Source organism: Galleria mellonella, unplaced genomic scaffold, assembly GCF_026898425.1.
Source record: "Galleria mellonella isolate WM207_F2 unplaced genomic scaffold, CSIRO_AGI_GalMel_v1 utg37, whole genome shotgun sequence".
Lineage (NCBI taxonomy): Eukaryota > Metazoa > Arthropoda > Insecta > Lepidoptera > Pyralidae > Galleria > Galleria mellonella.
Window position 1 is genome coordinate 347,249 of NW_026442087.1, and position 24,824 is coordinate 372,072.

A 24,824-nucleotide genomic window follows, 5' to 3' on the forward strand; every position below is an offset into this window, starting at 1 on the left:
TTGAATGATATATGGTACACAAGCCATAAGGCTAACCTGAATTAAGATGGTACTTTTTAATCTATTACACATGAGCAAAATCACCAGGTAAAAACATTCATAGCGATAAAAATAAAAAATAATATTTTTGCATATTTTAGAGAAATAGATTAAAATAAAAAACATTTTATATCGATATGTTGTAATTATTATGCATATTTTGTGTAAATTTAATTATACTTTCCATTCATTTTGTTCATTTAATTTTTTGCTTATTATATAAAATACATTGACGGTAGAGATGCTTACAGTATTTAAGATCATGATAACAATACTAAGATGAATCAGTTCATTATGTTTCAAATATACAAATTTACAATTGAGAGCTTTGAAACAAAATACTTTTTAATGAATATTTACATAAATTTAAATGTAAATACATAATTTTTAACTACGCAGCAAAACTAACAAGTTATTTTATTAACGCATATAGACATCTTAATCACTCCAAAAAGCAGATACATTTCAAAATGTTAATATACAAACGACCTAGTGGTCTTAGATCTTACAGATTATTTACTGCTAGTCAAGGCCGTAGCTAGACCTAAGTTTAAGGTAGGACAAAAGAACTTTTCGGTAGGGCAGAAGCCATAAGTAACTTTGAATATGTGAATCTAATTTTCTTGTGGGCTTTCATTTTAAAGTAGGACATTGGGCCTTTTAAGGTAGGCCATTGCCCCACAATATGCGCCCCCCCCACCCCCAGCTACGGCCATGCTGCCAGTGTATAAAATTTAGCCCATTATTCATAAAACTGAAATAAACCAACGTAAAGTAGCGTTTTGTTTTTACGTTGAAGATTGTGACAATAGTTAAAATAAGTATATAAAAGGTTTCAATTTTTATGAATAAGGGTTTTTTCAATAGGTGATAATGGAATGATCACCCGCACACGCTATCAACATACGCTGGCGGGGCACCAGTAAGGGACGCTAGGTGTGGATAAAAGCAAAGGGTCTACCATGAAATATTTTCCGAAATCGTCGAACGGGTCGAACGAAACACAAATTTGATGTTAAAATTACATACTACACGCTGTTTAAAAATATTAAAAATGTTAAAATATCATTCCTCTGAACTTTTATAGTAGAATTTGTTTAACCTCCATTTACTGGGCTGATTTCGGTATGAACGAAAATACAAAATTGAGTCTGAAAATTCGAATTTCATTTCATGGTAGACCCCCAAGTCAATCAGCGCATCGTGACAAATACAACATGAATTAACCACGATTCCCTTCCCCTTGAATAACTGGGGTTAGTTTTTAAAACATTTGCACATCAGTTACATTAAGATGACTTTTTACAGCTATATTTCACACATTAATTTATCACTTTTAAAGTTGCGATCACATATTTCACACCGTCGAACGGTGTTAGTTGTATCAGAGATTAAAATTATCCAGTCGTAATTTGCCCTCATTCTCTGTGAGATAAAGTAGGTCCGCCATTGTTTGTTCGCATATCGCCTCTTCTGCTTTTTCTGACATCTGCAAGAAATAAATGAATATTTACATTATATAATATAATATTAATTTTTAAATGCAATTATATAGTTGTGCGAGTACAGTAACGGGATCTTACTGCTGAAAATCTTTTTTAAGAATGATGGAAAGTGATAACCGTCGCCTATAGACATGAGCAGTACTATGGACATAACAGAGTATACTGTTTCGCGCATAATACCCCCCCCCCCCCCATGCGTTGCCATTCCTGAGGACTCAGGTGTTATTCCTCTGAGTATTTTCGCCGAACATAGATAAAAAAAACGACAAAATAGTTTAAGCCTGATTTAATTAATTTTATTCCATTCTAACACGGCGCGTCCAGTTGTTAGATTAATATGGTCGTTTTAAATGTTTGATTTTAGATTTTTTTATAATTTTATATATATTTTACAAAATATATATTAATTATATATTATTACATATTCTACAACATGAAAAGGGTAGCTAATGACTGCGATTTCACCCTGTGTACGACAAAACACAATACTACCCCAGTTCATGACTTCCGTCAAGGCAAACAACAAAAAGTTTCGTCGATTTTTTAAAATAATATGTGATTTTTTATGTGACATACAATAGCAAACAAGTTGACGACCCACCTAATGGAAAATGGTAACCGTGGCCTATAGACATGAACATAACAGAGTATACTGTAGTACCGGTCATAATACCCCTCATGCATTGCCATTCCTGAGGACTAAGGTATTATGACTCTGTACCTTGTAAATTTATTACCATATCCCACCCTTCAAACCGAAACACAACCATGCAAACACAACTGCTTCACGGCAGAAACATGAATGGAACATAGGTACCGAAACAAATGACTTTTGTAAGTGTTGCAAGTTAGTATAAATAACCATATTAATTTACGTGTATTTTTGTCAAAAAAATTGTGACAAATAAATAATAATATTACATCTGATATGATAGCTATTAACTATCCATTGCTGAACAAAGGCCATAAGGGAAGCATAGTTAGGCAGACATAGGTTTTAGTGAAGTTTCAAGAGACGCTGCCGGCCATTCCTCGACCGTTAAATTATCTTAGTCACCTCTTACGACACGCACGGTAAAGGAAGAGGTAGTCCATTCTGTAACCAGGCGGCAAAATTACATGTGCTTACGAAACATTAAATAACAGGATCAAATTACTTACTGGTCTGTATTTATAATCACCGCTTGGCGCAAATTTAAAATTCGGACCAAAGTTGACGCTAACTGTTACGTTTTTATGTAAGGACACAGACGGGTAATAGCAACCCTGGTATATATCCACGAATGCCTCCCCTTGGCACTCGCCATTCTTGAAGTAATATATCTTGCTGCCTGGTAGAGATTTCAAATTGTTGAGAGATTCTTGTATGTTATCTTTATCTTCGTAGTAAAGATGACTTTTGAATTTAACTAGAGGCTGTAAATGAAAAAAGAAAATTTAGTGCATCAATTACACCAAATGCCTGTTAATTAAATAAGTGTTATGAAAAATCAAACATTTGAGGACATATCCCAGAATGGCCTAAATCAATTTAGAAAAGTTTGTTTCCTAAATTGATCCCATTGAGAATTGGAGAAAGAAGGAGACATGTTTCTAGAATGATGCAATACATGAGAACAGGTCTATATCAGGTCGACATCCACGCAGTTCCTCCTAAAAACTATCTTGCTTATTTCTTTTGGAATTCATCACGATGGGCTAACTGACGTACTTTCACCCTCACCTATCATCCCTTACTGGTGCGCCACCAGCATAAATCAATAGCGCGAACAAGATAGAAAATACATTATAGACATATATGGAGTCATAATGTATATGTTTTTTCATAATAGTATGTTTTTGGGGGCAGTGCAGTAAAGAAATTGCTTGTTTACTAAGAAGTTTAATAACTTTATTAATTATATTTAATAATTAGAAGTTTATCTGCACGTACTACGTTAATATGTCGCCCCGCCATTTTTGTCTAAATTTACTGTATTTGTATTTAGTAACTGAAAATAATAACAAATAAAAATGATCATTAAGATGATTTTTATTTGTATATAATAATATAGATCTATCCATCGTTACAAAAATTTCGCATTTCTTATATTAATAGAATGGTATACACAATGTTATTCTTATTATTGCTCACTCTGTCCTTATATGTGTTTGGTGTGAACTTTGTCGTTACGCTATCAGGCAGAACAATGAGGAAGCCGAGGGTGTCGCCCTCGCCGTATCCATTGCTGTAATGTTTCCCGCGCGATTCATGAAATCTGAAAAATAAAAAGAAATCACATATATGATGTACTTATAGATTATTATTATATTTATAATATATATGATGATTGTTATATGGATGTACTGAAAATAGTTTTACAACAATTCGAAATCATGAAAATCCTTCAAAAACAAGTTCGCCTATTTCTTTTCAAATTTAAAATAATCTTTAAGTAGTTTTATACAAAATCCTGTTTTAAATCAATGTTTTTCTAACTCTACTGTAATTTTTGGAGTGTTATCTGTTGAGAAGAATTACAATAAACTCAACAATTAGTTACCTTTTTAAATCTCTATTTACATTTATTCATTTAAGTATCTATTGAACTTTAATACACAATGTAAAAAGCTGACTAAAACCATATGGCATTATTTATCACCCAACCATAGATAGAAATAATAATAAATAATAAAAAGTAAACAAAATAAACAAAAACAAAAGTAGGTTAAGTTAATGTTATTTATTTATAAATGTAAAAAAAAAAAATTTGATTTAATAATTTATAGTTGGTGCAAATTAATATTAGTAAAATGTTGTGAACCCTGGTTGCCCATATTAAAGAATTATTATTATTATTAAATAATATAATTAGTGGTGCAAAATAATGAGCAAATAAATAGCAAAATATGAGTGTTTAATTATACCAATAATATTTAAAAAAAAAATATAATCCAAACCTTCAAGATTTTTTATGATTATTTCTTGATATTGAACGGCCCCACATAAATCTATCATATGCTTGTCATAATTAACTGAATATGCCAAGTATAAAAAAAAAACTATAAAATGGAGAGCGTGTAGCGGTTACCTGGTGCCCTTGCGGCTACGCCACGAGTAGCCGAACTTGTCGTAGCCGAGCGGCGCCTGCAGGTTGGCGTAGCGGCGGCCCCAGCCCAGCCGCGCCGCCGCGCCCTCCGGCATCTCCTCCACCGACGCCTCCCAGTACCACGCGCCGCGGGACACGCCTGCACACAACACATGCATACTTTTTATTTTCAATAAGGTGACCAACTATTTTTTTATTCAAAAAGAGTAAGTACACTTTGCAAGTATTTCTTAAGTGAAAAAAAAAAAAGAAAAAACGATAAAAACTTTATTTTCTTTTAAAAACATATTTTTCTTCGGAGTAGATTTTTTTGCTAAATGAGCATGCCGCATCCGCACAACTTTCATTTAGCATATTAAATGTGGCTGTTAAAACGGCAGATAATGTTTTACAGATACAGAAAGTTGCAACTTTTCACTGCTCCAATAATCGTTCCTTAGTGAAAATACAAAAGTGAGTATAAAATTATACAAATTAGTACTTTCAGAGTACAGGATTTGAAACGAGTACGGTTTGCAAAAAAAGAGTACAAAACTCAGTAAATGAGTATAGTTGGTAACCTTATTTTCAATTATCAAAAAATAAACCCTATTAAACCCGAAAAGAATAGTAGACATCGATTTAGGATTAGCACCATAATCGAGTGGCTTTGTAGTGGGAAAGTGGGCGTCTTGCATGCATGAAGTCATACAGTTACGTCCGATTTTATTATAATGAAATCAGTATTGCCAGATTGGATATATTTTTCGTAAAGATGGGTAAAAACTTTTCTAATTAAATTTTTGGAAATGAGCTTAGAGAAATTAGTATTTTTTTTAAATAACTTTGGATAATACTTTCAATATTTGTAAAGGTTGTACAAATATATAAGTAACATAATTACAGATAGCAGAAAAAAGAAAAGTAGAAACAAATGGAATGACCTTTTTTTCATCTTTCATTTTGCGTGTAAATGGTAAAACATAGTAAAAACCGATAGAACTTTGTAATAGGGTAAAAATTCGGAAATTTATACCGATTTGGAAAAACAATTGACTTTTAATTTTTTTTTTATTGTCATGTTCTGATTTTGTCACTTTTTGATAATTCTACTTGAAATTTTCTGTAAACAGCATATCCCGCGCTCGCTTCACGAACTTTTAAAATACCCAAGAATCTTTTTTGCTCTTTACGATTATATATTTTCAATTTAAATCGAAGAAAATCGAATAATTTAAAAGAATCATTATATAAATAAGAACTGTATTGGTGTAAACAACCTAAAAAAAATCTAAAACTGTATTTGGAATATCGTTATCTATTAAGAACACACATGTTATTGTAGCAACTTGACATTAGTTATCGTTACTTCATTGCAATATCAACCTTACCGGACCACCTTAGAGGCGATTCAAGAAAGTGGTGCAAGCGAATGCCACCCGTATCGATTCCGCTAACATCGAACTACGGAAACGACTTATTTCTTATTAATATTTTACTTAATCATTCTGTATCGAATATCGATCAGAAGTAAAAGTGTCTACTAATTAAAATAGGTTTAATTGTAATATTTACTATTATGATATTATGAATATGAAAGTCTGTTTGTTGCTTATAGAACCGTAATGGCTTAACCTATCACTATGTGTTGTGTTTCGGTTTGAAGGGATATGGCGTGAATTTACCGGGTACCGAGGAATAACACCTGAGTCCTCAGGAATGGCAACGCATGGGGAGTATCATGGGCGAAACAGTATACTCTGTTATGTCCATGGTACTGCTCATGTCTATAGGCGACGGTTACCACTTTCCATCAGGTGGGCCGTCAGCTTGTTTGCCATTCTAAGTTGTATAAAAAAAAATCTGCAAAGCCAAACTGCGGTTGCCAATCCTCCTGTTAAGTGTTGCAACTGCTGGCAAAACCCACCAAGGGTAGGCTTATGTTCAGCAGTGGACAATTAAAGGCTGATATAATGATGATATTTTAAATATTTTTAAACTTATTTAATTATTACTTAATTTTAGTTAATTGCAACACCCAAACTGGGCTTATTTTTAATTTATTTATTGCATGTCACATAAATAACACTACATAACAAACAATATATATAAATAAATAAATCAAAAATAAAAAAAACACAATGAACATACCATGAGTCGCCCGGACCATGCAGTACCCTTTCTCACCGGTGACAGCCAGTCTGTCTTCAGATATTTTCAACTGCGGCGCTCTATCGTGTAACGCCAACAATACAATACCGGGGCAAAGCGATCGGTACAACCAGCCGGGGATAGGTTTACCGCTCCATTCGTTGCTCTCGTCGAATTCCTATAAAAAAATACTCTTTGGATAAAATGAAAGTAAAAAATTTATAAAAATCTTCTTTTTAAAGTGGGTTAAAAATTTGCTTAAAACATCTCTTTTTGAAGTAGGTTAAAATTACCTTGAGAGATCTCTTTTAAAATAAAATTTGCGAGACCTTTTTTAAAATTTATTAAAATTAGCGAGAAATTTAAAATAGTTTAAAATGAGCTTGAGAGACCTCTTTTAAAATTAGCGAGAAATTTAAAATAGTTTAAAATGAGCTTGAGAGACCTCTTTTAAAATAAAATTAGCGAGAAATTTAAAATAGATTAAAGTTAGCTTAAAAGACCTCATTTAAAATAAATTTAAATTACCTTAAGTGACCTCTTTTCAAATAGATTAAAATTAGCTCTTATTGAAATGGGATAAAATTTGCTCTAGAACTTTTTGAATGAGGTTTAAACTTACCTGTCTGAACGGCGCGTGTGGATCAGGTTCCGCCAGTATATATCTGTATCCATCTTTATTGAAGGGGTGTTCTGTGGGGTAACCATGTGACGGCAGTTTGAGGGTACCGATTTCGTTGCCCCGTCCTTTCTTCCCGACAGGTGCGCTGGCGTCCGCCGCGCCAGTTACGGCAGGCCGACGCTTCCCCTGTCTCCCCTTCACATTGCCAGCTAATGGTACTGAAATAGAGGATTTAGGGATAAAGTATAACTAGTCGTAGCAAGACAAAGAGTATGCTATAATTTTAGATTGTTTTCTAAAAAATTACCACTAGGATTATACATACATATATCACTAAGTTGCCTGGAAGAGATCGCTATTTAGCGTTATGGTCGACCATTGTTGCCAAGGAAGATAAAGCTTCCTTTTATGAATGAATGAATGAATATTTATTTATTTGCAAGAAATATGGTAAATATACAGATAGATAAAATAATATTAAGTCCACATATTTCGCCACAATTAGGCATGCAAAATTTTAAATACTTAAATATTTAAATTTTAATTTATTTATTAACAATTCTTTTAAAAAAAACAATATGTCAATTACAATTAATGTATGTCAATTAATGTACTTCATCTCATTTGATATTAATATTATTATAATATTAATTAATTACTCAATTCAGTTTTAATTTAAAAAAAAAAAAATAATTGAATAGAAACAATCCCAATTACAAAAATGGCTTATTGACTGTTGTAGTCAATAAGCCATTTTTGTAATTGTGATTTAAAATAATTAAGTGGTATTTTTTTTAAGTGCTGGGGAATGTAATTAAGTTTTCATTTTGTTATATTATATATAAATATTATTAATCTTTATAATCTATATAATTTTTTGAGGGGAAGAATAAAGATCTTCGTTGTTAATTCGCTAGAAAAATACGAAACCAAACAAAACTTGCATCTCAGCACACCTGAGCACGTTATTGTTCGTTGCTCATAATATATAGCCGAAATCTGCTGTTACACTGGAAATCTCCGGAAAGCCATTCTTAATGTTCGCAGCACACGTTATTTGGAACGCCTATGCTGCACTTCATGCTTTAGACTTTCGATTAATTAGATGTCCAGTCAAAACAACAAAAACAGCCGAAACGAATAACTTTTACAGAATGAGTTAATATTAAAAAAAATGCAAGTGGCATATATGTTTTTTTTTATTATACAACTTAGAATGGCAAACAAGCTGACTGCCCACCTGATGGAAAGTGGTAACCGTCGCCTATAGACATGAGCAGTACCATGGACATAAAAGAGTATACTGTTTCGCCCATGATACCCCCCACGCGTTGCCATTCCTGAAGACTCAGGTGTTATTCCTTTGTACCCTGTAAATTCACGCCATATCCCACCCTTCAAAACAAAACACAACCATGCAAACACAACTGCTTTACGGTAGAAACACGAATGGGACAGAGGTACCCAAGCAATCGACTTTTGTACAGTCTCCCTCTGCTATGTAATATGTAAATTAAGCTTCAAGTTTATTGATATACATCAATAAAGCTTTAGACATTCTTTTATATTTAATATTCAATTCAACGATGTCATTTATGTATACGTTTTAGGTTGTCCCTGGGGCTATATTTAGCAATTGTTATTATATTAGCTGTCAACCTTTAAGGGAGATATTGCCAGTAGTTGCCACGCTTGGCAAGCGGATTGTAACCGCAATCAGGCTTTTGTGATGTTTTAAAAGGGCTTCTATCCATCCCTAGACCACAAAATTGCTATGGGATTGCTAACCTCTATTTACTAACAATCCCTTCTCTCTCCTATGCTCTAATGTGGATCGTTTGTCAGGTGTTTTTTTGATGGGTGAAAATGGTATGGTAACCCCGCCTGCGCTAACGGGATATGCTGTCGGAGCACTAGTGAAGAGTGATAGATAAGAATGAAAACATGCCAGTTAGCCCATCATGATGAATTCATCAGGAATTAACCATGATAGTTTCCAGGGAGAACCGCGAGGAGGTCGACCTGGTTGGGTCTATTGCTAGCAATGGGATTCTCAGTCTCCATTACTAATAATCCCTTCCCCCCCCCCCCGTTTGTCAGGTGTTAGAAAGAGTTTTTTTTTATGGATGATAATGGTATGGTAATTCCGCCTGCGCTATCGGTATACACTGGCGTGTTAGAAAGGGTTAAAGAATAACTAAATTAAACAAAATGTGTAAATAAATTTTATCATGACAAAAGTATTGTAAGTACATATATGTGGATCCGGGTCATTAACTATGTACCTACTTCGTGCTTCGAAAGAAATATAAAGCTGTCATTCAATAAACAACATCAGACGGCCTTCGTGTATAATAAAGGCGGCCCGAAAACTCTTGATACAGGAGGACTACACTACATGGTCACACGACTAGTAATAATATTGACTACGTATGAAATTTTACATACATTTGTGGACGGAATGAATGACGGAATCGAAGGCTGATGGCTAATATGGAAGGTTGTACAACTTCTGGTAATATAGTAATTAATTATCATAATAAGTAGTCAATCTTCGAGTGTTGGCAGTCGCACGCATACTAATGGCAACACACAATTAAACAAAAAATAACTCTAATCAACTAACCAGTTATATAAATATGTCCGGCCATCCAATGTTTTTAAAATTTTCACATGTGATTATACAAAATTGAATTAAATGATTATACACATAGTTTCACCGAAACAAAAGGAGCAATACTAAAATATTGTTTCACCTATGTTAGGTACTAATCGATCACAATGTGAATATAAGAGGTTTGTTTCTTAAGGGGTTACATGTGACCTTAACTGTTCGACCGCATAATATACAATATGCAGTACAATGGCGGCGGAATGTGCTCACAGCGATCGGAGACGGTGTATTTATTCCATTTTAGACCGACCTCAAAAAAGTAGGTTCTCAATTGTCATTTATAGACCGATTTGGATTTTTTTTATCTGATAGAATATACTTTTAGATAGGTCCAATATATATTTTTTTATCTGTTTAAAATTACTGCTTTTGCCAGGATTCGAGTCGGTTTGTTTATTTTATGGAACACAGTCTTATGAATTATCAAATAAATGTAAAATGTATTTTTATACCTTTACCTATGTATGCTACTTTTTAGTGTCCCATAACAAAATTATACAAAGGAACTGTGGTAAAAAGAAAGGAAATTATTGTACGTCTTTGTCCTTCCTTTCGTCTGTCAATTGCTATAATATTTTGCCATTTGAAAATGTTTTAGATACATTTCTTAATATGTGTATAATGCAATAGAAATAATAAAAAAAATTATAGAATGATAAAAATGAAAGAAAATACCATTCACCTTATCTCCAAAGTTTATAAATCGAAACATCTTTAAATACAATTTATGTTATTTGTATATACAGGTATTTGTGTATATATGTGAATATTACAGGAAAAATAAAACGATCCTTCTAATTAGCAGTTTATAGAAAATGTCAAATAAACTAAAATTTCAATGAATAAGTATTACATAAGACAGTAAACGTCAATTTATATGGACACCTCTATAAAACACCATTGCCAAAAATAAGTCATAAATTTACAAAAATAAAATATTGTGTTCGCATATACAAATAACTACGATTATGCACAGCAATAATTTATTACAGGCACCTACTTATTTGAAGATACATTTTGTATTAAAACCTAAATTTCAGTATTGCGTAATACATACATTGGAGTGAATATCAATTTATGTGGATACCACAATAAAACACCGTTGCCAGAAATAACTCATAAATAAACAAAACATATATATATTGAGCTCAAATATTATATATAATAGAACAACTGTTTGCTTCTGATAACATTTTATTAACACAAATTAACAAAATAATATCGAGAACAAATAAATTCCGTGTTCAATTTTCGTGTGTTTACAAATTATCCTGTACTGTATGCAGATGTATGAGTCATTCTAGAATATTTCTATACTCTGACGTGTTCTAACACTAATATTTAAACATAGAAGTACCCATATAGTGCCAGTAGCAAGATTAGTTCCACATAATTAAACAAGAGCTGTCAACAACGGATGCGACATACGTGAGTACAATAACATATACAAACATATAAGTGAACGTGTAAAAGTAGTTAGGTATAAAAAAACTTACAGTCCATGACGATTACCATCAATATCCTTACAGACTGACTGATTAACATTCTTATTTGGTACAAGCAAACTGATAAGATATAAGACGTATCGAATATTCATACCTACTTTGTGTATGATACACGATGGAAACTCGACTTTATTAAACGCCCTTACACAGATAGAATGAAATTTATAAAAATAAATAAATATATACGTGTCAAAATAAATTACTAGATAAAAGGTGACGGTTTTATAGTGAAGAGAAACGAAGAATGAACACTGCTTACCAGACATAAAGTTCAAGGTCACAAAACAATTTAAATCTAAAATCAATATAAGAGTAACCGTATACGCGATGCCTATGTGGGTCTTATCGAAGAAATAAACCGTCACACCACACTATAGAGCGATGTGTGTGCGTTACCAACACACGTGCAGTGGAAACAATGTCATTATGTGACCGCGTCTGTACTTGTAGTACGTAGTCTAGAACTTTATGTGCACTAGTACGCATTGGTTTTTTCAGTCTGGCGCGCCTCCAGTGGGGATCAGTCATACGCATTATCGACGGATAACCGCCAATATCTCCTTACTGACACGGGGAACATCTTAATTTCAAATTTATTCTAAATACGATAAAAAAAACGTAGTTTCAATATAAATTCTCAATATATTGATATACATATATTATTTAGATAAGTTGGAAAGACATTTTTACAAGTATTTTACATGTGTAAGTTAGGAAGTATTGGTGGTTGTTCGTTGTTATGTCAATCACTCATTGTGTTAATAAGCTAATAGTATTTTTTTATTCAATACAATTTCCTTTATTAATATTTTTTTTTATTTTATTTTTTTTATTTAGTGCTTGTACGTAGTCCGCGTGGCAATTTGTTCCTGCGGGAACACGACCTTTATGATTTATTCTTATGCCCTACATGTTATGAATGATAATAGGTTATCAGACACTGCAAAATTTTCGACCGACTTCAAAAAAAGGGGGTTCTTAATTCAGTTTATTTTCTTTTTGTTACCTCGTTCTCCATAACCGTCAGTTACGAGTACAAATCGATTTGGAAAATTCTTTTGTTTACTGAAAGGATATACCTACTAACTTACAGAGTAGTCTCATAGATTTTTTTATCAAATTCAGTAATTTATTTTTAATATCAAAATAACCGGTTTTCCCACAATTGAAGTCGGTTGTTTTAATGAAATACATTTATAAATTATATGAAATATTTTTGCCCTTTATAAAAATGCAGATACCCCGTTAAATAAAATGGCTTTACTTTCGTCTGTGGCTGGATTACGTAACTCGATCGCTGGCAACTCTAAGTGCAATTCGTCGATTTATTACACTACAGTTTTCATTACAAACTTTACTTATAACTGAAACTGTCAAATAGATGTACTATTTGACACTAATTCTAATCCTATCGGTATTATATTCGTTTCCTAAACTGATTCGACCGAGTATCGAAATCGGAGTCTCATTTACAAAAAGCATGATATTATTACACCATAGAGGTCACGGCTACCATAAGCCGTGTCTAATACAACCTAGTTAGGAGGAAGGGATTATTAGTAATGTGGACTACCAGTACCATTGCTAACAATACACCCTGTCAGGTCGACCTCCACGTGGTCCCCCTGAAAACCATCGTGTTGAATCTCAAGTGTATTCATCACAATTGACTAAGTGACCTGCCGTTTCATCCTTACCTATCATCCCTCACTTGTGCCCCGCCAGCGTATACCGTCAGCACAGGCGGGGTTACTTTTCCATTATCATCTATTAAAAAAAATACAACAAAGTAGATTTTTTGCAATATATTACTAAGAAAGAAGGAACACGCAGGAGATGCTTGTAAGGTTTAAGTAGATGCTGACACCTAACTAGAAACTATTAAAAAACACTAGGATTACACAACTTAGTATTGTTTAATAGAGTTCGCTATTGTTAGTCTCATTTCAATTTAGTCATGAAGTTATTCGCAGAGCAAAATATAAATCTTTTACAATAAAAGACTGGAAACCTACCTAGGCTTTGCTTTACTTAGGCCTTTTTTTTTAAACATAAAAAATCAAACCTTTCTTCTTTATAATATTTGTATAGACAAACAAACAAAATCTTTTCCATTTATTAGGTATTATATTATTTAAGATAGCGTATTAGTAAGATATGATCATCATCATCATCATCAGTCTTTAACTATCTACTGTTGGGGGGAAAGAGACTGTTAGTAATGGAGTTTGACAGCCCCATTGCTAGCAATACGCCCTATTAGGTCGACCTCCACGTGATTCCCCCTAGAAACCATCGTAAACAATTCTTGTTGAATTCGTCGTGATGGGCTAACTACCTATCATCTCACACTGGTGCCCCGCCGGTGTATAGCGCGGGTAGGGTTACTATTCCATTATCATCCATTAAAAAAAAACTGTTTACTGCTGAACATATGCTTTGGGAAGATTTTGCTAGTAGTTACCACGCTTGGCAGGCAGATCGTCAACCGCAATTAAACTTTGGAGATATTTTAAAAGAAACGCAGCAGCGTTTCTTTTCCATCCCTAGCCCTCTCTTAGTCTCCTTTTACGACACCCACGGGAAAGAAAGGGGTGACCTATTCTATAGTAAGTACTTTTATGACACTGTGATTAAACTAAGATAAATTAGGAAGAGGTGGCCTATTCTATAGTAAGTACTTTTATGATACTGTGATTAAACTAAGATAAATTAGGAAGAGGTGGCCTATTCTATAGTAAGTACTTTTATGATACTGTGATTAAACTAAGATAAATTAGGAAGAGGTGGCCTATTCTATAGTAAGTACTTTTATGACAGTGTGATTAAACTAAGATAAATTAGGAAGAGGTGGCCTATTCTATAGTAAGTACTTTTATGATACTGTGATTAAACTAAGATAAATTAGGAAGAGGTGGCCTATTCTATAGTAAGTACTTTTATGATACTGTGATTAAACTAAGATAAATTAGGAAGGGGTGGCCTATTCTATAGTAAGTAAGTTATGATACTGTGATTAAACTAAGATAAATTAGGAAGGGGTGGCCTATTCTATAGTAAGTAAGTTATGATACTGTGATTAAACTAAGGTAAATTTAAAAAATTGCGACCCATAATATCAGTAACAAGAGATAATATCAGTAACAAGAGACATTTTTTATTAAGGTCATTTACCTTTAAGATAGCATAAATAAAAAAAATATATACATACATAAATGTAATGTAAATAGGAACCTTATGTACTTGTATGAAGGTATATAAGTTGTAAAAAACTCTTTACTTTCACCTTCATGTACTTTTAATATTTTATATATAACATATATACGTATCATGTTTCAAGTGAATGACAAATAAGTACATAACTTATAATTATCACAACAATCCATTACGATATCATAAAAATATTTAAATCATTAAAAATCAACATGTCAAAGATCAATTTTATGATTACGTCAGTTACTATAAAAAAAAAAAAGTGCTATTAATTTTATCTTATAGTCACTAGATGGAGTGACAGTATCAATTGTGTCACACGAAGACTGTTGGATACAGGCGATGGGTCATCTCGAAGTATGTTTATATTTAAGTGTATAAGTATGTTCATATTGTATATTTTTACAATTAAGTATTAATATATAAACATTTATAAATATGTATATTTATATAATGAACGTTTCTTTATATGTAATTTTCATTTTATAGTAAAACTAGCTGACCCAGCAAACGTTTTGCCATATACATTATTTGGAGAATATTTTTTGTCGATTAAAAAAAGATTTTGGGGAGGGTCACCCTTATCATTGAGGGGTATGAAAAATAGATGTTGGCCGATTCTCAGACCTATCCAATATGCACACAAAATTTTATAAAAATCAGTAATCCCGTTTCGGAGGAGTTTGGTAACAAACACCGCGACACGAACATTTTATATATAAGATAAAAAATAATTTTATTTATATATATATTTTATTTTAATAGTATTTTTGCACATCCTAAACGTTTATTGGTAGAGAATACCTATAGCATTAAGTCCTTTGTACCACGTTTTATTGGTCAATAAAGTTAAAATAAAAATAAATAAATATGACAGGCAGAATTAGGAATTATGGATAGAGATGCCAATTCATACTGGAAACTAAACTTGTATACTATATAAGTAGTGGACAATGAATTGCTGAAATGATGATGATGTTGATTAAATTGATTTTTTTTTTTCTTGTGCAAGAGATGCAATTTGGTATTTCACTTGTGTAATTTTAAACCGATTTTGATATTGCTTTTTGCAATTGATAGGCTTTTTGCAATTGACTTGTACTTTTGCCAGAGGGAGACTTTATACAAAAGTCGTTTGCTAGGGTACCTCTATTCCATTCGTGTTTCTACCGTGAAGCAGTTGTGTTTGCATGGCTGTATTTCGGTTTGAAGGGTGGGATATGGCGTGAATTTACAGGGTACAGAGGAATAACACCTGAGTCCTCAGGAATGGCAACACATAGGGAGTTTCATGGGCGAAACAGTATATTCTGTTATGTCCATGGTACTGCTCATGTCTATAGGCGACTGTTACCGCTTTCTATCAAGTGGGCCGTCAGCTTAATTACCATTCTAAGTCACATATTAAAAAAAATTGCTGCTGTGCCCATATTAACTTTAGCTTGATTAAAACCCCTTTTTCATATGATAAAATATATACTTTCAATTTGTTGAATGTCCACCTACTTAAAGTAGCGAGCGAGCCTTCCGGAATGATTGATTGAAAGCGAACCCCATATAAATTGTAACAGAATAGCCATGGAGAAAAAAAATATATTATTTTGTTCCATTCATCATATCAATTATTAACTGTTCACCATTGAACAAAGGCCTCTCCCGGGTTTTTAACAGGTCGGCTTTTAGATTATATGCGATTTTCAACAGACTTAAAAAAGTAGTATGTTCTCAATTCCGTTCCAATAACAGAGTTATTTTTTTTGGATACAGAGGGCACATGGATCTTATGGTAACGATGCTCCAGACAGTTTTAAAACGATTTGAGATTTTTTTTAGGAAAGGATATTTTCTTCCTCTTCCGTTCTCGCAATTTGAATATGGATTTATCAAAATTGATACCAAAGATAGATTTACTGATTTAAATCAAAATAACAGATTTACCTACGTTGAATCAACGACTACCCAAACGTTTATTACATCTAGATAGTAAAAAAAACCTCAAAATAATGATAGGGACAATAACGGGTTTTTTATGACAATCAATGAGAGAGACCTATTGTTCTGTGGAGGCAGATAAAGGCTGATATGACGCCGAATCTTAAATGCTCATGTAATTATGGAATGTGAGGATGTGGCCCATCAACGTTTAGAAAGGAACGGTGAAGATGTTTCTTCAAGGTCTGCGAAGAAGCGTAATAAGCTCTGGTATTGCAGGTGTTCATAGCTACGGTTGGCCGCTAGCCACATCATACGCACAATGCCCAAATGAGAGGCTAAGCGCGGAAAATTGAGACTTTTTCACATTCAGCACATTCATGTTCTCAATTCCGTTGTATTTTTTTTTTGTTTATTACCTCATAACTCCATTAGTTATAAAACGATTTAGGAAATCTTTTTTTACCGAAAGGATATACTTTTAGATTAACTTCTTGAGTAATTTTATCAAAATTGATACAGGAGTTTAGTTTTTAAATCAAAATAACAGGTTTGGCTACAACTGGAGCCGATTTTTAGTAAAGCACAATTTAAAATTACAAGTTGTTTTATGACAGTCCATGAGAGAGGCCTATGTTCAGCAATGGGTAGATAAAGGCTATGATGATGATGATGATGATGATGATGATGATGATGAATCTTAAATTATGAGTTATGTAAAAAAGCTGATATTACCCAATTCTTCAAAAGGAGGGTAAAGATGTTTCTTCAGGGTCAGCAACGCACGCGTAATACCAGAGGTATGGCAGATGTTCATAGGCTACGGTAACCACTTACCATCAGGTGGGCCGTACGCTTGTTTGCCACCTCAGTGGTATAAAAAAAAATTCAAAGCTAAGGATAACTGAGGACGATATTCTGTCTCGGATATAAAATATGTCACCAAATTTTTTCATGATTTAGCTAGAGAAGCACTAATCTTCCTCTTCATTTAGTTTTTACACATAAATTCATACATACATATACATATCTGCCACACCCATTTCCCATTAGGTTGGCAGAAACAATGGAAAACCAAATGCTTTGATTCAAACAAACCTCTTTCACTTTTTCCACATTCATCACACACATAAATTCAATGACAAATATTTTTTATTAATTTTCAACAATTATCCAACCAAGATTTTAACATTGATTCATAAATAACTTACTTGTAGCAATTCCCATGTCAGTGACTTTCAACTGGCCTTGTTTAATCATCGCCTCATAATTAGGTTTGATTGAAGTCAACTCCATATTGAAGAGTCCAAACATTGGTCCGTCAATCTGGTCATCTTCATATGTGAACAAAACTTGAATGTCTTTTATGAGTGCACGTTGAACAGTCGCGTACCAGGATTGTGTCACTCTAAAATTAAAAAACTAATATTAATAAAGTGAAACCTGTAGTAACAAAGGAAATTACATGGGAATTAAGGGAAATTTAAGAGAACAGTGTTATCATAATAATGATTGACAGAAAAATTTATATACCTTAAGTTTTTTTTTTAATTTACTTAGACTTACTCTTTGACGACCAGCAACATTTTATAAGAAATTAAAAATTACAAATGAAGATAATGTTATACACAATTCATATATACACTTCTTATATTTTATTGTCATCAATGTTCATTTTAATTATTTATGATATCAATATTCAAGAATTATTTAGATGACTAGGGAAGCAAGGAAATAATGCTGATTATTTATGTTACTCAGTCACATTTATTTAAGTGTGACTGAATTAATAAATGAAATTTGGTATGCACAGAGATAGACAACTTCCTTTACTCAAATAAGATTTAAGCTTTTTAACCAACTTCAAAAAAGGAGGAAGATGTATGTTTTTTGTTACTTCATAACTCCATCATTTATAAACCAATCTAGAAAATTATTTTTTTCATCTGTAAAGTCTTTACGAATGACAAATTTCAGATTGATCCCATAGATTTTTTATCAAAATTGATTCAGTAGTAGCTTGTTCAGTATTATACACAGGATAAATTTTATCCTAATTTACAAAATTAAAACCATAAGATGTAGTTAGTATCTGAAGAAATAAAAAAATAATTTGGTACATATTTAGAAAAATAAATCAGGGCTTACAATATCCTTTTTTCACTTACCTTCGTGGCATGGTGGTCATAGCTTCCCAATATTGATCAATATATGGTATGATCTCCCTATCTTTACTGAAGAGTACCCTGTTGCTGCCATCCTTTACACTCTCCTGCTTTAGATTTGCTATGGCAGTGAGGCACATTTGTGGGAATGCTACAAAAACAATTAAATCATAGAAATAAAAATAATGCAACAATGTCATAAAAATTATATATTTAATATCATAAACATGATATCATTAAAACATGTAAATAATTTATTTATTTCTTATTGCATTCCATAATGTGGTTGGTAGATAATACTTCAAGTTTAATTATGAACCCTTTTAGGCACAGCAAGTGAGAGAGAGGACAATTTCTTTTTACATTAGAAATAGTTTGTTACAATAATATCCAATCCTTAAAATTGTTTCACAATAGGTACATATTTTCTCTATATATACAGTCTTTATTACCACCAATAATAATTAAAAAAAAATTATAAAAGAAAAAAATAATTAATTTTACTGGTAACAGGAGTCGCCTCAGCTGTTGCTATATTGCACACTTCCAGTAAGATGTACCTATACAGTGCTGATTTTCATATCTATTTATATAGTAATTGTAATTAGTATTATATAGTTACTTAATATATTTATTATTTTAATAATTATTGTGACTGACAAAATTTTTTTAAGTAAACAAGAAATAAACCCACACTGTCTATCTCACACTGGGGCTAATATACAATTAGTGTAATGTACTATTCCATTATAATCCATACTTGAAAACAAGGTATACAATTCAGAGTAAACAAACTATATCATTATTGTCTATAATTTTATACAAAACTCTTTAAAAGCAACAAGTCATTTAAAACTGGCCATATACACCAAGGCAATATTTTCTTTTTGCATTTGTCATAATTCTCATCTGTTTCAATCAAATATGTCTTCTTATTTCAGATGATTGTGAATAAAAGTTGAAAAAAGTTTTATGAAAGTTGAAATATAAAGTGTTCCAATACTTACGTGCTTGATTCTTTTTGAAAGTTTCCAAACCAGTAGGTGAGCAATTTTTACATATAAAGAGATAGTTTGTCATAAAAGGTACCAATTTACCTAATTGGTAACCAATACATGATTCGTGAAACCAGCGATTGCATGATGCACACAGCAATTCCGCTATATTAAGGTTTCTGTCCTTCCCGCTAAAATTATAATAAAAATAATTAAGAGTTGAATGACACAAATCACAATCAACCAATATCGAATATTGTAGCTTACCAATAACAATTTCCTTGAGCTTCTCCTGCTGATTTGTTTATTTTGCTTTTATCGGCATTCTCTGTCACTTTCTGAGATTCTATTTGCTGCATATTTTGACCACCACTTACTGGAACATCTGTCTCCATTTTCTTCAAACCTTCCGCCGCTGTCGAAGACATTTTACATAATGCAATGTTTTAGTGACTTAGATATTATTTAATTGATCAATAGGTATAATAAAAAACTTAAGATTTAGCTTAATAATCACAAAAATCATAAAAAAATACAAGCTCCCCTAAAATAATTTAGTGACGTTACGACTCCAACTACTCGATTAGTTAGTCGAACATGTAATTGATATATAGAAATCGTCTATATGGTATTCGTTCGAATACACGTTGCGATTACTACAGTACTTTGAATACTATTTATTCGTTTATCATAAGTTTTACTATTCCAATACTTTAATAAAATTTTCCTTATAAAGCAAAGGAAATATTAGGTTATTGTACATATGAAAAAGTCCTCAAGTCTAAATAAGAACTTAAATATGCATTTAAGTACTCGAATACTTATCCGAATGTACAGATTAGAACGGTTTTGGCTCAATTCATTTTTGTAAACGAGCATCAAAATAATAAGTACAAACAAACGAGTTAATTGAACATACTAGTTTTGTTTTTTATTCCAAAGTCTTTGATTTTCTTAATCAATTCTACGGCCCATTTCCTTAACTTTATTTTTTTAACCAAATGTTTTAATTTGCACCTAATATTTGAACTAAATTTATAACTTGAATTTAAATTTATTAGAAATTTATATTAATATTGGTCCTTATAATAAATATTTCGTTGTAGTAACAAATTAAAATTTTAATTTTAGAGATTGGTTTAGAGAAATGGAGTATCAGAATCGACTCTAATATTTTTAACAGTTGGTAACCCAACCCGAATAATTTTTTTTTTTATTTGTTATGGAAAGTTGAATTAACCGCTTCTTTTGTTTTGTTATACTTGTAAATATTAATTTTAACTTTTATATTATTCGAATAATTAACAACGTTTAGATATCCTATAAAATAATACATTAGTATCTTTAAGCATAGCATAAATAATTCTTTAAAGATGGATTCTATAACGAGTACTGATGAACTGTCTATTGAAACGAAAATAACACAACAAAATATTCTTTTGGAAATTATCAAAGAATTGTGCAGTGAATCTAATGGAAAGCTATCTAGTAATTTGAAAGGAAAAATAAATAGAATAATAGCAGACTGTGATTTAACACATTATTCCAGTTTACATAAACTTAGCACAGCCGATGAAAGTACATCTATGCTATTGGGTAAGTGAGCAGTCTTCGAACTGCAAAGCACATTAAAAGTGATTAAATGTAGCTATCAGTAAACATTAGCGTATTTAACATTGTAGAAGGTCCTAGCACTTAATTAGACGTATATGTACTCTTAGACATGTCTTTAACTATAAATGAAAGATAGCTCAGATCCTAAAAGGTAAGCCACCAACTAATTCTGCGATGGACATTACCTAAATTTCTCTTAAACAAGCTTATGTCAGTGGGTACTTTTAGTATTTTGCTACCAATATTTATTGTAATTAACTATGTTATGTATGTTTTAGTTAAATTAACACTTTCAAACTAAGATCTATATGAAAATTAGACAAAAATCAAACGAATTATTTTTCAAAGATGTTATAATGTTAATAAAATTATTTATTTACATAAATTAATAATTATGTGTTCCCCTTGATTTTACTTCAATGAAAATCAAAATAAAATATAGTTCTACTACATCTCTGACAAGGTAATATATAACTTTCGATTAAGTGGAAATTAAACTTTTAAAAAAGTTTAATAAATAATAATTTTTAACAAATAATAAGAAAGCATATAAAGACATGTTTATAAATGTACCCTATTAAATATATTTATACTAAGCAAATAAATTTTATTAAATAATTGGTTACCAATTTGAATTAAATTATTAGATTTAAACATAGTAATCACAATTGTTTATATCTTCTTTCCAGGGTGCATGCATCAAGCAACTGCAGATCTAACGTTCGATGAACAAGCTGAACTCAACCAGGCTATAATTCACAAAATACAGATAAAAATACCAGCATTTACATCTGAATTGGAAAAACTGCATCAAATTTCTAGCAAACAATCTAATAAAAATCAAATAAAAGAATTACAAGAGCATTTAGATGAGAAACTGAACACATTGCAAGAACAAGAGAGTGAGAAGGTGGAATTGATGATGGAGTGGCTCAATCACAGGTTGAATGAAGTGACTAAGTTTAGTGATCATTCAACTGAATTGCTCACACTTAAAACTAAGATTTTGGATTTAAAGTCCAAGTAAGTAAATTATTTTTACCAACACTAACATCCAAATACTTGGCATGAGTCTCTTCCTATTACAGTACTAGCTATATGACATATATAATGGTAATATTGTAATAATAATTATTATATGTGTTATTGTTCTATCAACCCTTAACTGTCCACTATTAAACATAGCTATAGGTTTTGCCAGTAGTTGTCACGCTTGGCAGGCAGGTTGGCAACTGCAGTTTGGTTTTTAGTGATGTTTTAAGAGGGATGCTGCTGCTCATCCATTCACTATAATCTCCCTTAGTCATCTCTTATGACACCCATGGGAGAGGAAAGGTTATAATAATTATAGTATTAATAATACTACATTTATTACTATTAAGTACCATTCTTTCTAAAAACAACAAATCCTTACCAAATTATATCCTTAAAAAATATCATATATGTCTGTTTAAACATATTACTGTGCAAATCACTTTATGGCGTTCTATTGGTTGAGTTTTAGTTTTATGTGTGTGTAATAGCTTTGATGTCAATCAAATGTCTTTGGGTAGAGAAGTTTAACACTGTAGTCCTCAGGAATGGAAATGCATGAAGAGGTATCATGGTAACACAATATACTGTGTTGTCTGTGGTAGTTTATATTTAACAGTTACCACTATTCATCAGGTGGGCCATCAGCTAGTTTCCATATTAATTCTAATTCCATTATATAAAAAAAAGATTGAATTGAACATCTGTTTTTTAAAGTAGCTATCAATTTCTAATATTTATCTTTATATTTTGAAAATAACAAACTAAATATTGTATGTTGACTGAAATGCACAAATTATTCATAGTATTTTTTTCTTATATTTCAGAATACTTCACCTACAGATTCTACAAAATATATTTACTGAGACAAATCAGTCAATAAAAGCTTATAGTGAGATTCACAAAGACTTGAAAGACAGCATAAAGGAAACTGAAGAGAGGATCAAGAATTTTCGGCGTATTATTGATAGTGATACTTAGTTTTTTAAACATTTATTATGTTAATTATATTAATTTATATAGGAAAATATATTATTATAAAATGAGAGTTTAATGACCCTAAATACCCTGATTTAGAAATATCTAAGGCCATCTTAGGTTTGAATCTGTTAAGTAATTCTCGTAATGTTGGAAGTCACTATTAATGCACTCACAACTAAGTATGACAATGTGGAAATTACCTGTTAATTTTCAAAAACAAACATTTTACAATGTTTCCGAATTTATTTAAAAAAGACTACTAGTAAACTGAAAACGTAGTCTGAACTATATAAACTGGATTGTGTGCTAATGAGATTCTTATAACAATGGTTGACGACGGCAGAAAATAATAAAAAACAGTATGATTTACTGGATTTATATCCTTATTATGATTGGTTGACTTTTATTGCCCTTTTTATATCCACTCTCACATCTTGTTATTAATTCTTCTCTCTTTCTGTTGTATTGGCATTCTTCATTTAGTGTCTTTTCTTCCAATTCTCTTCTTTCTTCCTATAGAGTCCCTATCAATTGTCATCATCATCATTTCAGCCATTATCCGCCCACTGCTGGACATAAGCTTCCCCATAGATAAAGAACGGTCCTGAGCCACCTACATCCACTGACTCCCTGCAATGCATTTCAGGTCGTCACTCCATCTAATGGTGGATCGTCCTACACTCCGTTTGCTCTTACGTGGTCACCACTCAAGAATCTTTCTTCCCCATCGGTTGTCAGTTCTTCGAGCTATGTGACCAGCCCATTGCCACTTCAGCTTGCTTATCCTTTGGGCCATATTGTTTATTTTGGTTCTTTTGCGGATATCCTCGTTTCGGATTCTATCACGCAAAGAGGCTCCGAGCAAAGCCCTCTCCATAGCCCGCTGAGTAATTTGAAGCGAATTATAATTTTCTTCATGTAAAATCAACCGTCAAGTGTGGTCCGTAATTTGTCAATCATATATATATAGAATGGCAAACAAGCTGACGGAGATGGAAAGTGGTAACGGTCGCCTATAGACATGAGCAGTACCATGGACATAACAGAGTATACTGTTTCGCCCATGATACCCCCCATGCGTTGCCATTCCTGAGGACTCAGGTGTTCTTCCTTTGTACCCTGTAAATTCACGCCATATCCCACCCTTCAAACCGAAACACAGCCATGCAAACACACCTGCTTCACGGTTGAAACACGAATGGGACAGAGGTGCCCAAGCAATCGACTTTTGTACAAAGTCTCCCTCTGGTGGGCATAAGTCTGATACTTATGGGATAAGTTTACCATTATTATATTAAATCTTTTTTTTTTGTCCAAAGTAATGTATG

General features: G+C 32.1%; 2 protein-coding genes across 6 annotated transcripts; one reads left to right on the forward strand and one right to left on the reverse strand.

The window, feature by feature from the left end:
• Positions 1-179: 179 nt before the first annotated feature.
• LOC113515504 (set1/Ash2 histone methyltransferase complex subunit ASH2) lies at positions 180-20,453 on the reverse strand. 4 transcript variants are annotated; one of them, XM_026899735.3, is made up of 10 exons: positions 20,137-20,453; positions 19,882-20,060; positions 18,878-19,025; positions 17,921-18,117; positions 7,386-7,603; positions 6,764-6,941; positions 4,616-4,772; positions 3,679-3,802; positions 2,706-2,960; positions 180-1,528 (listed from the first exon to the last, which is right to left on the reverse strand). In XM_026899735.3, the coding sequence occupies exons 1-10, from the start codon at positions 20,295-20,297 to the stop codon at positions 1,424-1,426; spliced, it is 1,722 nt and encodes a 573-aa protein (XP_026755536.1). In that variant the 5' UTR covers positions 20,298-20,453; the 3' UTR covers positions 180-1,423. The 4 variants fall into 4 exon arrangements, with proteins under 4 accessions (XP_026755536.1, XP_026755538.1, XP_026755537.3 ...); XM_026899737.3 differs by lacking the exons at positions 17,921-18,117; positions 18,878-19,025; positions 19,882-20,060; positions 20,137-20,453 and adding an exon at positions 11,824-11,963; XM_026899736.3 differs by lacking the exons at positions 17,921-18,117; positions 18,878-19,025; positions 19,882-20,060; positions 20,137-20,453 and adding an exon at positions 11,556-11,754.
• LOC113515505 (uncharacterized) lies at positions 12,018-23,563 on the forward strand. Of its 2 annotated transcripts, none has more exons than XM_052897550.1 (4): positions 12,018-12,077; positions 21,243-21,465; positions 22,173-22,506; positions 23,343-23,563. In XM_052897550.1, the coding sequence occupies exons 1-4, from the start codon at positions 12,033-12,035 to the stop codon at positions 23,494-23,496; spliced, it is 756 nt and encodes a 251-aa protein (XP_052753510.1). In that variant the 5' UTR covers positions 12,018-12,032; the 3' UTR covers positions 23,497-23,563. The 2 variants fall into 2 exon arrangements, with proteins under 2 accessions (XP_052753510.1, XP_052753511.1); XM_052897551.1 differs by lacking the exon at positions 12,018-12,077 and adding an exon at positions 19,789-19,917.
• Positions 23,564-24,824: the final 1,261 nt, after the last annotated feature.